This window comes from Acanthopagrus latus, chromosome 4 (assembly GCF_904848185.1).
Source record: "Acanthopagrus latus isolate v.2019 chromosome 4, fAcaLat1.1, whole genome shotgun sequence".
Classification (NCBI taxonomy): Eukaryota; Metazoa; Chordata; class Actinopteri; order Spariformes; family Sparidae; genus Acanthopagrus; species Acanthopagrus latus.
In genome coordinates, this window is record NC_051042.1 from 1712627 (window position 1) to 1728534 (window position 15908).

A 15908-nucleotide genomic window follows, 5' to 3' on the forward strand; every position below is an offset into this window, starting at 1 on the left:
AGAAGCTGGTTTAACTGAATAAGTGCATCTATGCTGTGCTTAATGAGCAGCTAAGGGGCTGATGCCACACGATGTAAAAGAATGAGTTTGTGTATGAAAAGATGTGACCTGAGCCCAGCAGACGTGAACAGAAAAACATCTGTGGACAAGTATGATTTAAAAAAAAAGATTTTCTATTTGTGGAAGCTTTGTGTTACTAATTTTGAAGTTCTGTAAAACAAATATAACCCTGTTTTATTCTGATCGGACATTTGATTTGGTACCTTTCAGGGAATGTGAGCCGTCACGGCTCAACTCAACCCCACCACCCTTCTTTTTCAGCATTTAATACAGTTTTATCCTATGAATATTTATATATGTGAAATGGATTTGTGTTGAAGGATAAAAAATAAACATCAAGATGGCAAGGTTACAACCCAAAAAAGTTTGATTTACAGGTTTTTAGAGATCTTTATCAATACAGCTGTTGTTTTAAAAGCATTTCATTGACTACATTCCATCACAAAGGTAGGATCTGCTGCAGGCATGTGAAGAGATGAAGTGGGAGATGAAAAATAATCTCAAACTGTTGAAAGGACACGTCTGTTTGAGTCGAGTGACACTTGTGTGAGTCTGGTATTATATGGCTCAGGTGGTGGCTGATTAACGGAGGTGCCTGTTTCATCGCTAGCCAAGTCTCTGCTACATCAGAGCTGCCTTTTGACCGAACTTCAGTGGAGAACACACCTACACTGTTCTCTCTTAACAAGCAGAGCCTCCCGCTATCTAGACTGCACCCACGCTCGCCCTACAATCACCCTCTTCTCTCCCTCTCCACCCTGCTGTCCTCTCCCCCGGGCCTGCAGACAGCACATAATTCCCCTCACTGTGGCTGTAATCGACAGAGAGAATGATGGAAAGAAAAGGAAGACAAACAAATGATCAAGTTGTATTGTCATAACCATACAGGAGAGATAAAAACGACCACTTACAGCGTGACTGGGTAAAATGTACACGGATAGGCACGTTTTCAAAGCGTTAACATGAATGGAATGCAGACACGAAAAATGAGCAGCAGCAAACATAACAAGCGGAGAGTGTGTGAGGAGGAAGTGCAGAGGACATCTGACCATTGATTACTCATAAACAATCTCATACTGTGGATCCAAGGGTGACTGGCACGATCCTATGGTATATCCAAACATAGATAAACATGTCACAACAGATCCACTGTACATCTGACAAATCATATATTACGAACCATAATAACTTAAATAAAGGAGTATGAAACCAAACGCCTACAAATACAACATATAAGCAAGCTAGAAACACTATTGTCTTTTCCTGTTCTCTTGATGGCTTGTAGCTTTAGAGGTTTCAAAAGGAAAAAAAAAAATCAACAAAATGACAAGATATATGTTACATCGATGCGTCTTCAGAATATCTTTTTCATTGTCATTCCAGTTCCAATGTGATCAGTTCACATGGCGACTTGACTGCTTTGGCCGGTGAGCATCAGCAGCCACATTGCCGTGTTTGACAAACAGAGTCTCTCTTTTACTTCTTTACAAAAATCCGTTAGTCAAGTACTCCAGGAAGAAAAACACACCAGTTGTCGAGGACAGTTCTGTGTGTTGTGAGTAATCGCTCCCAGGTGGCCCAAAGCCACAGACCCGGAGGTGTCCAAGCTCTACGACCTCTTACTGGAGCAGGACTTGCAGCACTGCTGTCCATAGAACTTGTGGTTGCAGACGCCGTGCTGGGGAACCAAGTGGCACCAGCTGAAGTGGTCCACACACTGTTCCTCTGCAGAGACGACAAAAAACAAGGAACAATTACAGCAGCAGATCAAATGAAGGCTGCAGCTAATGATTGTATTCACCTGCTTAGTCTGTGGATCATTTCAAATTCACTGATAAATCATTCTGCCGAATCCAAATCATTAAAAATAGTTGCCAAATTTAACAGAAACAAAAGCAATATCTGTAATGTTTTGCTTCATCCAACTAATACACAAAGACATAAAAAAGTAGCAAATTAAAGAAGTTAAAACCAGTAAAAAAAAAATGTCTTTTTCTACATGAATGGTTGATTTTTTGTTTATCTGTTATCAGACATCAATTAATGATTTTAAACTACCTCTGCTGGTTATAAAACAAGAGGAGGAGTCAGCTGCCATGCTGAAAGGTCTGTGGATCTGTACTGTAGCAAGATGAAAACCTCATCCGGCCGAGATGTTCAAAATAATGATGCTCATTTCAGCTCAATCTGATATTGCTGTATTCCAGCTCCCTAAATCGAACCCAGTAAATATTGTATTACTCTGAACCAACCAGGGTTTGTCCCTCTTACTTAAGTCAAAATGTTGTTCCTGGAACAACATTAACTATGTTCTATGAACAACACCAACATGGCGATATCAGATTCTCACTGAGTTTTAGCAGGTATAATGTGTATTACCTTTACCTTCTTAGTCTGAGGATGATGGCAATGTCAGAAGTTTTTTTTTTTTGATATTTGGTCATAAAATAGAGTTTTACCATACAAGAATTGAACTTCATTGTGACGCGAGTACCAAATTTACTTCAATTCAAAGGGAACATGAATTTCACTGACAAATCTGAGAATCCATCCTGCGTCCTCAATGTGGTGCTGGTAGAAAAGTTAGCAGGATTAATTCTCTGGGAACCACGACTTTACAAAACTGACTGACACTGCCATCCCTGAAGCCATGCCTCTGTCTGGGCTACAAATAAGGAGACTGTTGTTTGCAGTCAACAAGTTGGCAAAAATATATGCAAACACACACTCCATGGACAATTTACTACTGAATTCACTTGAGTTTCAAGTCATTGGAATATGGATAGGAACCATTAAGAAAAGCAGAAAGCCGACCCAAAACCAGCGAATGCCAACTCCACACAGTACTGAAAATTCAAATGTATAAGCTAGTGGAACTGGATGAACTTGTCTTCTTCTCTCACAGGAATTTACCTTTCAGTGTCGTGCCAACAGGCGTGACCCGGCTGGGCCGTTGCACCGGAGCCAGGGGAGCATCAGGGCAGAAGTGTGTGTTGCAAGCCCTGGAAGTGACAGGCCTCTGGTGGGGCAGGCAGCCAGCTGCAGGGCGACCTTGCCGTAGACACTGGATGGACCGAGTCTGGACTCCTCCGCCACAGGACACAGAGCACTGACACAGTGACAGACAGACAGAGACAGAAACGAAGAGCACAATGAGAAGTTGAGGAAGCTGAAAAAACAGATATAAATAGGGGAAGGAGATCAAACATTGAAGCGCAAGGAGAACAAGGAATCATCATAAAAGGCGGCGAGGAGGGAGGGGAAAGGATGGAGGAAAGGGCTATGCAGAGACACAGAACAGATGAAGAAAACAAACATCCCATCCAGCATGTACTCGCCCTCCAGCAAGCTGTCAGGAGATATCTTCTCTGGTGGAAACATACAGGGATCACAGGCTTCAGATCAAGCAGAATAAGACACTGTGCTATAAGAGGCTGCCCTTAAGACTTTTTGCATAATAGATGATATAACACATAGCCTACACAACCTGCCCCGATAGGCTCTCGTAACACAGTGGAGCTTTTGGATTGCATCTGAGGCCCATTCCACACAGCCAACCACCGTCAAGAACTCTGCTATGTCTGTGAACCAGCACCACCTACACTGTACAGTCTGCCTCTGAGGTTTCTGGGGAAATACAGATATTGGAACACGGGAGCCACTCGCGGTCATATATCTTGTATTGATCAGTTTTGGCCGAGACATTGTGTTGCTTTCCACATCATGCCAGGGCCACCCAGAGAAAGGAGCCTGGTAAACAAAAATCAATGCAGTGAGAGTTGGTGGGGTAGAAAGTAAGTGTTGTGTCAGAGTAAAACTTTCCTGTAGATTAAGTTAGTTCGAAGCAACTGATCACACAATGGGATGATATTGCTAGCAGCTACGTTTGGAAGAACGCTGATCCAACTGACACTCCCCCCGCCACACACACACACACACACACACACACACACACACACACACACACACTTCCTCTTCTCATTTTGAACAATTTAATTCCACAGTCACACTCGACTCTTTTCCAACTGGGTTTTCAGTTGGCTTTTCTCCATGCCCGATCCCCTTAGTCACTGAACCGCTCTGTGCTTGTACCTAACAGAGATTTGCCATTTAGCTTTTTTGAAATGTGTCAAAAGCCAAAAGGAGCCTTTGAAAAGGCCTGGCTGACTGACAGTTTTAGGATGTAATGCTAAAAGACTATGCAAGGCTACAGCTACAGCTCAATCATTCTGAGCTGGGCAGTAATAGGGCTGCTGGAGCATCTCTGTTCACTCCGATAGCATCCAGGCCCATAAACCTTCCACCTCACACACTAGTCCAGTTGTACTATAACATGCCTTTTGGCTGCTACTGGAGGTAATAAGCTGGTTAGCGGGACAGGCTATGGAATCTGGAAACACAGTGTTTAAATCAATTTCATAAACATCCGCTTTCCATGTGTTTTTGGTTTTGTGTTTTAGGAAGCACTTTATACTAAAGTACATATTTTAACTATTAACTAGATGCTTATTAGCTTGTACATTGTCGTCTCTATTAGTCACTGTAATGCACTTATTAATGCCTTGTTCTGAATAACTATAATCTACAACTACAAGGCCATTAACTAAAGCCTCTTTCCTCATTACATTTTAATAATTGCTTTGATAGTAAGTTGAAATATGATCTTAGTATGATTTGATCAGTATAGGCCTTGTGAAGTGGCTGTATCAAGAATAGTCATTGTCCCTTAAATCTAATGTTTTTTGTGTGCATGTAAACTTTTGTGTCATCGCAGCTCATCTCTTGTTATTTCATAGTTTCATTCCATCCTGTTCCTGAGGCCTCACTGTTCTGCAGGTTTTAAATGTTTCCTTGCTCCTAATAAACAGGAGACTAGGTTAACCACTGATTTTTTTAGTTGTCAAACATGTGTAGGAAAGGCTCCTGTTCACAGTGTAATTTCTGCCTCATCAGTGGCAATCAGTCAGTCCTGCCCCATGTCATCAAATATCAACAACCCTTTAAATCACTTAAAGTCAGTCTTTAACCTGCTCTCTGAAGTTTGTTTTGTCAGTCTCTGGAGGTGTTTCTTCATCAGGAGTCACACGACATAGATATGTTGGGTGTTAGTGTATTTCTCCATTCATCCCCCATTAACTGAGGTACCACAGTCTGGCCCAAAGCAAGGTTCTGTGACGTATTGACCCTTTTCTTTATTTTTTAGGTTCTTTCCCCAGAAATGGAATTTCTACTACGCAGGTGAAACCACATCGTGCTGTTCATCCATAAATCAAACCATACTTTTTGATTCGTTATTTACAGAGACCCAACATTTCCACCACGAGCAATCAGTTGACGACAGTGGCGAGAAAAATCTGCCTTTTAACCGGCAGAAACCTCAGAGCAGACTGAGACTGTCAGCTGGAACACTTGGAGCACGCCAAGTCTCTCATCTTGGCAGTTTTGGATCAAAGTATGAGCAAATGTACCTGTTGCCAGGGAGAGGAGTACCAGCCTAAGACCACGGCAGACGAGGTGGTTCTGCCAGCGACCACACGTGGGAGCTCCGGGCACAGACCTCGGTTGCAGCCCTGCTGGAGGTCCACCAAAGGTTTGGCCATATGCCTGCACCTCCGGATGGGGAACTCCACATACCTGTACAGCAGAGGACAAAATGACTGTTCCTACACGGTCTCCGGTTGTGAATTCTGACTTAGAGCACAGTACCCAGATGACACAGAGGGGTCTGTGCAGATCTATTAAAGTGTGGAGGAAGTCTTGGAAGTGCAGTTGAAGGCACATACCCTCCCTTTGAGTCCCTCTCCCCGCAGCGAAGCTCTCTTTTCTGGATGCCTGAGCCACAGGACCTGGAGCACTGAAACAGAGTGCAGGTGGGACGGACAATTATAGAAAATGAAGTCTGTGAGTGTGTGTGTGTGGGTGTGTGTGTGTGTGTAACGCGTTGGGTTCCCATAGCAGCAGACACCACAAGGTCACTTATCATTGTAGTTATAGAACCAAAAATCCAGTCATCATATTTGATATCTGTATATGTACGTGCGTGTGTGTGTGTGTGTGTGTACATTGTTCTTTCTCAAAATCCAAACCACGGTGTACTCTGGGGACTGAGACTCTTCAGTGTGTTTGACCTTGCTACTGTTGTGATGCAAACACCGGGCCGATGAGCGACGTCATCATCCGTCCCCAGTGGCTCTCAGCCTTAGAGCACGGAGCCTTGTGCCGTCATGACATCGTGATTTCTATTATTGGTAAGGAAATTTCTTTACGATCCAAACTCTGTGTATTGGGAGTTCAACCTGATCACTTTATAGTAGCTCTCCAGCAACTGATTTTGGACTTTTACAAGCCAGGAAAATAATTCCACTACTATTGAAGTGGACTGTGGATAAAGGAACTGTCTTCAGAGAGACTGACTGATGTGGGTTTTTGGGAGTCAGAGTGTAGAATGATTTGATTTGAAGCTGGATGCTGTATGGAAGTGAAAGACTGCCTTTTCTTCTGAACAGAAATATTTAATTTAAATGTTTGTTTTAATAATCATTATGAATATTCTGTGGAGGATGGAGCTGAATCATTTTTGTAACAAATGTGTTGCATTAGGTACAGACACACATGAAGGAAACACCTCAGTCTTCTGGTTATCTGAAAAGTGAGACAGCGTATCTCGGAAATTCTAGCAGAAACTTGATGATGGAGTATATAATCTGACATCTGTTGGCACGGAGCCCTTCATCATCCCAGGAGTAACAGGCAAGTCTGCTAAGAAAGCTGTGAGGTGGCTCCTCAGCAGACTGACCTGTTCCTCTCTGTGAGGGTTGAAGCTCAGTGCTCAACACTGAATCTTAATGGAAATATTCTTACTTAAATAAATGTAAAATAAATAAAAGAGGAAATAAAAAGAGCAAATCCAGCCCAATTATTACTTTCAGACTTGGCCAGGCGACAGTTGATGTTGTGAACAGATGAGAAGAGAATGAGTCCATTTCAAACATTTCAACAAGCTCAGTGAAGGGATGTGAAGTTGGCCGGCACTGATACTTTTTCCAGTCCAGATGAAGCAACAGTCTTGATGTTGCATTGCATTCTGGTCTACTGAGGCTTCTGGCTGTGAAACGGCTGTCTCTGTCCTATGATGGATTTCTCCCTGTATGACTGTTAAATGTCTTGAAAAATGGAAGCACTAGAAAGAAGCTTTTGTTTTCTTAAATGTGAGGACTGACATCAAAGCCGGATGTTTACTGATGTTTCATGGCGCTGTGCTGGGAACGTGTCCGTGTGAGGTCATGTCTCCTACATTTGGTGACATACGCAGCAACACACTGTAACACTTGGCTGACAAAGCGAGTGCATCAACAAAAGCTGGTTCTTCTGACAGAATTCAAGTGCTTCAGGGCAGATTTTTCCTCAAATTTCCAAAGCTGAAAACAACTTGTGTCACTTCTATCACTACCGCTCCCGGAGCTTTACGTCTCTTTTTCCTTACCTCTCCCCACTGAGTGGGGTTCCACTGCAGCCTTTCGTTCTTGGGGCAGCGCCGCAGGACGCAGGTCTCCTGGGCTTTGGGTTTGTGGTGCTGTCTGCACATGCTGTCGGGCACCACCACCGCCTTGGCCCCGGGATCGGTGCTGCGGCAAAACACGCTCCGCTTCCTCAGTCCACGACCACAGGACTTGGAGCACTGCAAGTGGACAAGGAAGGAGGTCAAAGAAGTTGGTGTGGAGCAAAAATAAAGAAATCAAAAGATGATGCATCATCAATATTCAATAAACGAAGGTTTAATGACACATTGAATCATGCTCTGTAACTCAGCCTCATACTTGCTTATGTTTGTTTTAACCTTCCACATTAAGCACCGGCCCATACCAACAGAGGTTAAAACCTTGGCACAGACACTGTAAAGGCATTTGTATTTCACCACATGGTGTACAAGCAAACAAAGGTCACAGCTTTGATGACAGCCCATTACATTAAATACAGTAAAGCAATAGCTCAGAGATGAATGTGACCCCGACCCATCAGAGTGTCCACCAGCAGCACACAGTGCTGCTGTAAACTCCAGCTGAAATACAGAGACGGACAACAGAGTCAAACTGCTCCCCAGGGCACTGACGACCACAGCAGTCGGGGCAGTTTATGCCACAGTGTCACATTAATTTATTCAATGTAACACGTTGGCATCTGTGTAGAGCCATTCACACACACAGTCATGCACATACACAAATCCCTGTCGTCCTTTTGTTGCTGAGAGGTCCAATTGATCTTTTCAGGGAGACCGGCCTCCTCTCCGCATGACCACCGACTGAACTCGACTGGGGTTGCAAAACAGTCGAAGCAGACAACACGAGTGTGCTAAAGAATGATGGCTGAATGACAGCTGAATGTCCAGACCATGCAGGTCACACCAACTAATCATTTCAGAAAGTTTGACAATCTGTCAGATGCGCGGCCAGGCTATTAATACTGCATTCCACAAAATGAGCAAATAAAAGCCCCGTCTAGTGTTCAATGCACTGTGGTCACACAGGAAACAGCCAAACCTTCAAGTCAGACTTGGTTTATAGCCACAGAAATAAACAGTCTGACCAAATTTTGGATTTACAGAGAGCGTTTTTCTGATCTACAAATTAATAAGCTCCTGCAAATCAACATTTTACAAGCACTAATCACCCAGGAGGGGATTGTTGTAAACCAGACAATTAATTAATATAGCTATTTTATGATGAGCGGGTGTGTTTGGTTACTCCGTGCAGGTAGAGCTCCTTCTGATGCAACTGTTCAAATAAATGTTTCCCAAATTTAAGACAAGAATGACGAGCAATAAAAGAGAAAACATATCTTTCTAAGGATTTTCACCAACAAGCTGTCTGAAAACCTGCAGAGGTCACACAGGTTGAATGTGGCTCATTTGTGTCCAGACAAGAGGCACCATTGAATTCTGGGATTTTTCTGCTCTCAATTTGTCCAACAGAGGGCAGCAGAGTGCTGGTTTTAGTTTGAGTGAAACGCCTGACAGCTTTCACCAGAGGCTCAATGAGAGTGTGTGAGTGTGTGTGCAACTCATCTCTAGCACAGCTGTGTTTCTGAAATATGATAGTGGGCACATATAACCTGCACACCAGAGGCATCATCAGAGTGTCATCGCCACGACTGAAACAAATGTATATTGACGTGGAATTCTTAATAGCAAGTGAGCGCATCACCAACGTTTTTTTGCAATTTAAGATGAGCTGATTTAAGCTGGCTGTACCAACACCAGCATGACATTTCACTGAAAACCACAAAGGCCGCAAAGATGCAACGGCCTGTAGATCCTTCAAACTTTGTCACGTTTTTGTTTTTTAAGGTTATTTTTTCAGATGTATCACTAAAGTACATCAGCATTGGAGAAGAAAATGCTGGTGTTTGGATTAAGAGCAGTAGACTTTGCCCATGGCATCTTTTGACCAACACCTGTAGGAGCTGTTGGACCTCCCCAGGGAGGAGAGTAAGTGAGTTGGCACAAGAGCCATGCTGATCCATCTTGGATTTAAGGCTGCTCGGGGCTAACGTCCAGTCACAGTGAAAAAACCAGACTCAGGCTGGCGAAGTGACGGGACATCAGAGACCGTAGAGCCCACATCTTTACAGAGACCGGTGTCCACAGAGCGCAGGACTACAGCAGCATGAGGAGAGGTGGACTGTGTGTTTATGTCATTGATGCTTGGTCAGTCATCACTATCTTGTTACTGCAGTGAACATTTAAAACTACAGAATCATCTCCTGGATTTACACACGCTCATGTTTGAATATAAATTAGTGTGTATAGATGCTCGATGTCTGTGTGTCATGTCATATTGTTATACAGATCTGCGTTGTACAATGACAAATAAATCACCTTGCTGCCTTGTTAAAAGCCAAGGTCTCGATGGCACCAAAGTAAAAGACAGAGGGTAGCTAAAGTCAATAGCATTCATCATTCAGGGACCATGAAGCTCCGCAATAAATGTGTTTTCATATGTTGCTGCAAACCCACCTGTGACCAGGACCCGGTGCTCCACTCGGGCGGGCAGACCTGGGTGTGGCAGGGCTGGACCTGGGCCGGAGAGATGACAGGGCAGAGGGAGTGTGCAACCACCTCTTCCCTCTGATAGGTCACCTTCCTCAGGCAGCGCAGTGTCCGGGTCTGCTGACCGCCTCCACACAAGCGACTGCAGGCACCCCAGTCTCCTGCTGCCCAACTGTGGAGGGACACCAAGGAAAAATGTCAAGTGGATGAAGATCCTGTATGTATACAGCAAGTGCTGATTGGGCTAGTGCATACATACGTGGGTGTGCGCGCACACACACACACACACACACACACAGCATAGGAACCTTAGGGTAAACTCAGCCTCTGCCATCAGGATACCAACCACAGGACCGAGCTCCTCATCAGAGCAGTCGACCACAGGTTCAGACTCTAATAGGCTGCAGTTATTTTGGGCCTAAACACACACAGAACGCACACTTTTACTCGAAATTACTATCGGGTGCCATCACACCAAAGACTGGTGAACTAGCTGTGTTGGTCTTGCATTGCTTGAGTGTTATGTTTCGTGGAAACCTCGACCTGCTGCTTTTAAAATACACTCACAAAGTGTAACACATTAATCTTTTTCATTGTACAAATTGGTAGTTAAGGACGGACAAAGAAAATACACATGCTGAAATATATATCCATATCCATCCGTCTTGCTGTACCATTCATATGTGAAACTAAACATGAAGCCCATATTATATATACAACTCTCCATCACAGCTTTCCCCGCTCTCTGAGGCCAACCGCAATATTCAACACACAATAAGGCTGCAGACAGACAGGACTGCGTTCCCTCGCTCCGCTCTTTTGTCATCTCCTGTTTTTTTTCACTTCTCGTGCCACCTGTCCGTTCCCCTCCCGTCGTTTCACATCCAATCTCTTCTCTTGTCTGGTGTTTTCTGCCTCTCCTGTCCTCGCCTCTTCTTTAGTGTCTTTGAAATCCTGCTTCGCCACTGATGAAAGCCTACTGCTGCTTCTAAAATAGCTTCTGTCTTGGCACGGGGACTGAAGGGGGAGATTACAGCAAATGAGTGGTCTGACAACCACAGGCTTAGAAGAGGGAGATGGAGAGATGGGCAGATGGCTCAGTCCAGTTCTGAGACGACATGCTACCGCAAAGACCATTCCTCCACGCCGCCGACCTGCTCCAGGGAAAGAAAAATGCTTTCATTCTGTCTCAAACGCCACATACAAATGAAGCAGAAGGACTAAACTGCAATTTGGAGACGAGAGCGATGTGAGCCATTGGAACCTGAAAGCACCGGTTTCGGATTTTAGGGACTGTTTGCTTTTTCTTCCCTCTGTTTTGCCGGGCTTATAAATAACAATATATCATTGGGGAAAAGTGGCTGAAGTGCCACTTCGCTCCGCTGCAAACCACCACTGACCTAGCTGTAATTAGTATCTTTGAAATGTTTCAATAACTGGAATATCTTGAGGTAAAGGAGTGCATTACATTACCAGGGAGGTTCTGAGAGGCATTTTTAAGTACTTGTATGGCTGCACACCAGTAACCACCAACGAGCGAACATTCATCCCTCACCTAACACTGAGTTTGATTGGAGGCCAGTGGTTTTCTGCTGAATTATAAGCCAAAATGGCCCCGTCTGTCAAACAGGCTGCCATACATGTGTTTTGAAGGCTCATGTATATGTATTACTATGACATTATTTTTTTCAATGATATGTATAAGAACGGGCTGCACAGTGGCCCAGTGGCTAGCACTGCTGCCTCACAGCTAGAAGATCGCCGGTTCGCGTCCCGGTTGGGACGCGAACCGGCGATCTTTCTGTGTGGAGTTTGTATGTTCTCCCTGTGCAAGCGTGGGTTTTCACCGGGTACTCCGGCTTCCTCCCACAGTCCAAAAACATACTGAGGTTAATTGATCATTCTAAATTGTCCGTAGCCCTGCGATGGACTGGCGACCTGTCCAGGGTGTCCCCTGCCTTCGCCCTAAGTCAGCTGGGATAGGCTCCAGCCCCCCCGTGACCCTGCAGAGGAATAAGCGGTGTACATAGAATATGTACAGATGATGGATGGATGTATAAGAACTCTTAACAAATTTTTTTGGTGTTTGGTGTACTGTGTGTGTGTGTGTGTGTGTGTGTGTGTTTTGCTTAGAAATCATCCTTTCTGTCTCTTTCTGCCTCACGCCTATGCCTAAGCCTATTTGCATGTCTTTCTAGAAGTTTTTTACAGTGATGGTATTTGTAGAGTTGCAGATGGACTCATTGAGAGTTTTCTCTTGATATAAGCATCATTCACGTTCGTAAGATATATTAGATTAATCATTATACCAGTTTTAATGCACTTATTTTTAGATTTTACAGAATATCTAAACTAGTATATCTAATTTGATGTCTGTGGAGAACTTTTGGTTGATGACTTTGTTATTTAATCTATTATGTATCTTTATACTGTATACATATATTACATAGTTGTTAATTTCACATGTAAATTGTTAATGAAGTGAAATCAGCTTTAAAAATGCTTTTAAATCATATGTCTTTAAGATTGTTTACAACATGCTGCACCCCTATGCTCCATTTCTTCCTGTTTTTTCATTGTTTTGACTGAGAGAATATATCACATACTGTGTATCTGCAATTCTCACCTTCACTTGTGGGTTGGCTTTAAAGACCATTAGTCAGTGTACTTCCTAAACGTGTGATAAAAACAGGGTCTGGTCAGTATCTCCTGCATACATCTTTTGTCTCTTTTCCTGGCTCAGGTACAACATGCCTCACTTTGATGTGTCTACATGTCCTGCTGTGCAATGCACAGAGGAATCCTCAACCTGTGGTAAGTGGCTCGACAGATGGCCTCGGCCAAGAGAAAGAGCAAAATAACTTCAAACAGCAGAGATGGAACTCCAGAGGAAGAGAAGATGGAGAGACAGAGAGCGGTGGGATGGGGCGGCCCTGCAGTTATATGCCTCCACACAACATCTACGAAGCCAAGAATAATGTGTGGAATAACGGCCACAACATTTTCAGCTGACCTTTCACCAACAGATTTTTATCAGTTCATCCTGACGTCCAAGTGGTTTGTGTCAAAATTTGACTTATTTGCTCAATGCCTTTCTCAGATTTCATGTTTGCGAGAAAGAGACTTACAAAAATACATATGTATGGACAACATAATGCCCTAAAATGCACAAAAAACATTTTAAGATTACAGTTTGAAGATATGACTGTATTTTTTTCTGACTGCATGCTGGGCTAATAGATTGAACTTAAAATTCTCCATGCATCCTTTGTGTTTTAGAAACCACTGCTACATGAAATCCATGTGTTTCAATACAGGCCGACAGAAATGCAGGGAGTGGGTTTAAAGCAGGTCTAAAGTGAAATAAGGGTAGATGGGAGTGATGGGGTGAGTTTGACTGGCTCTGCATGGCTAGACTGGCCGGGCCCCGTGGGAATCCCTCCGTCTCTGCACAATAAAACATGGATAGGCCTGTCAGCGCCCGAGATACACGCTGCACAGATAAGCAGGCATTTTTACATTCCCCTCCTGTCAGTATGCACACACACACACACACACACACACACACACACACACACACACACACACACAGCGCACATCCATCCCACCTCATTGTCGATTTTTTTTCTTTTCTCTGCTGGGCTCTTGAATGCGTGCCCATACATCCTGGAGGTCTTAATGCAGTCATTAAAGCTTTCATGCTGCTCACTCAACTCAACTCTCTTCCTGTGCAGTGCCCATAAATTGGCCTGTACACACAGCCAGCTGAGGAATGGTGTCAGCTACTGTATAATAAGATCCACGGCTGTCAAACTCTGCTTTAGTTTCCTGAACAGAGAACCACGCAAATGTTATTTATCCGGGCTATACCATTTTCTTCACTCCAACAAAGTGGGGAGGTCACTGACACGCAACAAGGCTGTTTAATACCTTTCGCCAAGATAAGAGAAATGGTATGCCTCAGATTAGGGGCAGGAAATGCCCTCTTGGGTGGTGGGAAACTTAGTGAGAAACAGAGGCTGTATGTTGGATGTGTAACCGATAGCTGTCTGGCTTGTTCAACCCCTGACACAGGAGAAAGTTCAGTCTGGACTTGTTGTGGCATGGCTAATGGTGGACGAAATGGCATTTTTTTACCTCAAGGTTTGGATCTGAAATACATTATTTCAGCGTCACACACTTGGAAAATGTGCGTGTGTGCCTATGAACTGTAAGTGTGCGTGGCGCCCTGTGTGTGTTTGTGTGTACTCTCTCTGAACCCGAGACACGGTTCCCTGCCTGTTCTTTGGAGCAGCGCTGTAAATCAAGCTAGCTCCGGTTCCCCCAGCTAAAGGCCTACATAGGAGAGGGGGCCATTTATTCAGCGCTGTTTCAACTTGTTACTGCACTGCACTTTGGCCTGGTTTCCTCCTTTGCTCTGTGCACTAGTCCCTGAATGCACACTGTCCTTTAAAATTGCATGCCATTAAGCACAATGTCTAGACAACTGAGATGAAACATGGGCATGATTTTGCAACTGAGGAAGTCAGGAAGCTTTGGGCTGAGGGCTTTTGAGATGCATTGAAAGCAACAAGCACTGCGGGTCAGCTTTGATGTCTCCCTCCCTCTCTCCAGCCTTTCTTATTTTTTTATTCTCAAGTGTGCATTTAAGTAAAAGGACCATTCCAGACGTCATCTTCTTGCATTAGGGTCATGACAAAAAACAATTAACTCATAATAGTTTGACCTTGTGTTCCACTGGGAATCACAGGGCTGCAAGGCCAAATTCCAAAACTGAACCCCATCCGCCTAGAAAACACTACCCAACAACTAAACTCCATGGACAAAAACAGAAAATTTCAATGTGTTTAAATACAGGATTAAAAGCGTATGCTCCCAGCTCTGTAAGGCATAGAAGTACTTAAAATGACTAAATGCTAATGTCATTCTGCAAAACCACACCTGTCCAGTCCTCATACAAGTCAAGTCAAATTTATTTATAAAGCACATTTCATATGGCAAGCGTAAACTCAATGTGCTTCATGCCAGCTCAGTGTGCATGAAGTCAAAAAAGCTTGACTTTACAATGATCCAGATCTTTCCGCCAATGTCCCAGTTAGCCCCCAGCTAACTTGAACTGGGATTAAATGATTTGATCAGGCGTTGAGACTTCCCAAATACTATTGGTCCAAATGACTCAAATTAGCATAGCAAAATGAGCCATTTCAGGTGGTTGGATGCTAAAAATGTTTTGCCACAATTTCACAGCCACTTAAAAAGCTTCCTGGGAGCTTGATATTAAGTCCTCTTAATGTTGATGCTAACAAGCTGATGTTTAGCATGGAAAATGTTTACCAGATTCACGTCTTAGCTTTTTGTCTTAACATTTTTTTTTCTAATGAGCACTGAAGACGTGTATCTTCTTACATTGTTGTCTAAAAGTCTTCTCTACTCTGCCACGTACGTGTTTTTTCTGAATAATTGGTTGTAAAAGTCAAACTCAACCTGTTCCAACATTCTATGATGTCAGACATCCACATGTGGATAATCACACAGTGTAACTGTGGACATGACCTTGGTGACCTCAATGGTTCTGTCGCTGCAGGGTGGTTTTCTGTCTGCAGCTGAAGCCAGAGAGACAGAGTTCAATTCACTTTGAACAAGTCTGGTTTCTTATTAAATAGTCTAATGCATTCTTAAATCAAACATCTTTGACACTAATGACAAAATTACATTTTACTTGGTTTAAAATATCCATTTAGGTTTGGGTTCCTTTTACTCATTGAGGCTTGTCGAGCTAAGGCAGCTCAGATTAGACGAACTA

General features: G+C 43.6%; 1 protein-coding gene across 2 annotated transcripts in view; it reads right to left on the reverse strand.

Moving 5' to 3' along the window:
- Positions 1 to 915: 915 nt before the first annotated feature.
- The window catches only part of adamts18 (ADAM metallopeptidase with thrombospondin type 1 motif, 18), a 60918-nt gene continuing 45925 nt past the window's right edge, over positions 916 to 15908 (reverse strand). For both annotated transcript variants that reach the window (XM_037094287.1, XM_037094288.1), the window contains 6 exons: positions 10073 to 10277; positions 7544 to 7738; positions 5844 to 5914; positions 5529 to 5694; positions 2974 to 3169; positions 916 to 1785 (listed from right to left, as the gene is read on the reverse strand). In XM_037094287.1, the coding sequence (XP_036950182.1) occupies positions 1670 to 1785; positions 2974 to 3169; positions 5529 to 5694; positions 5844 to 5914; positions 7544 to 7738; positions 10073 to 10277 (949 nt within the window). In that variant the 3' untranslated portion in view covers positions 916 to 1669. The remainder of the gene's footprint in view (positions 1786 to 2973; positions 3170 to 5528; positions 5695 to 5843; positions 5915 to 7543; positions 7739 to 10072; positions 10278 to 15908) is intronic.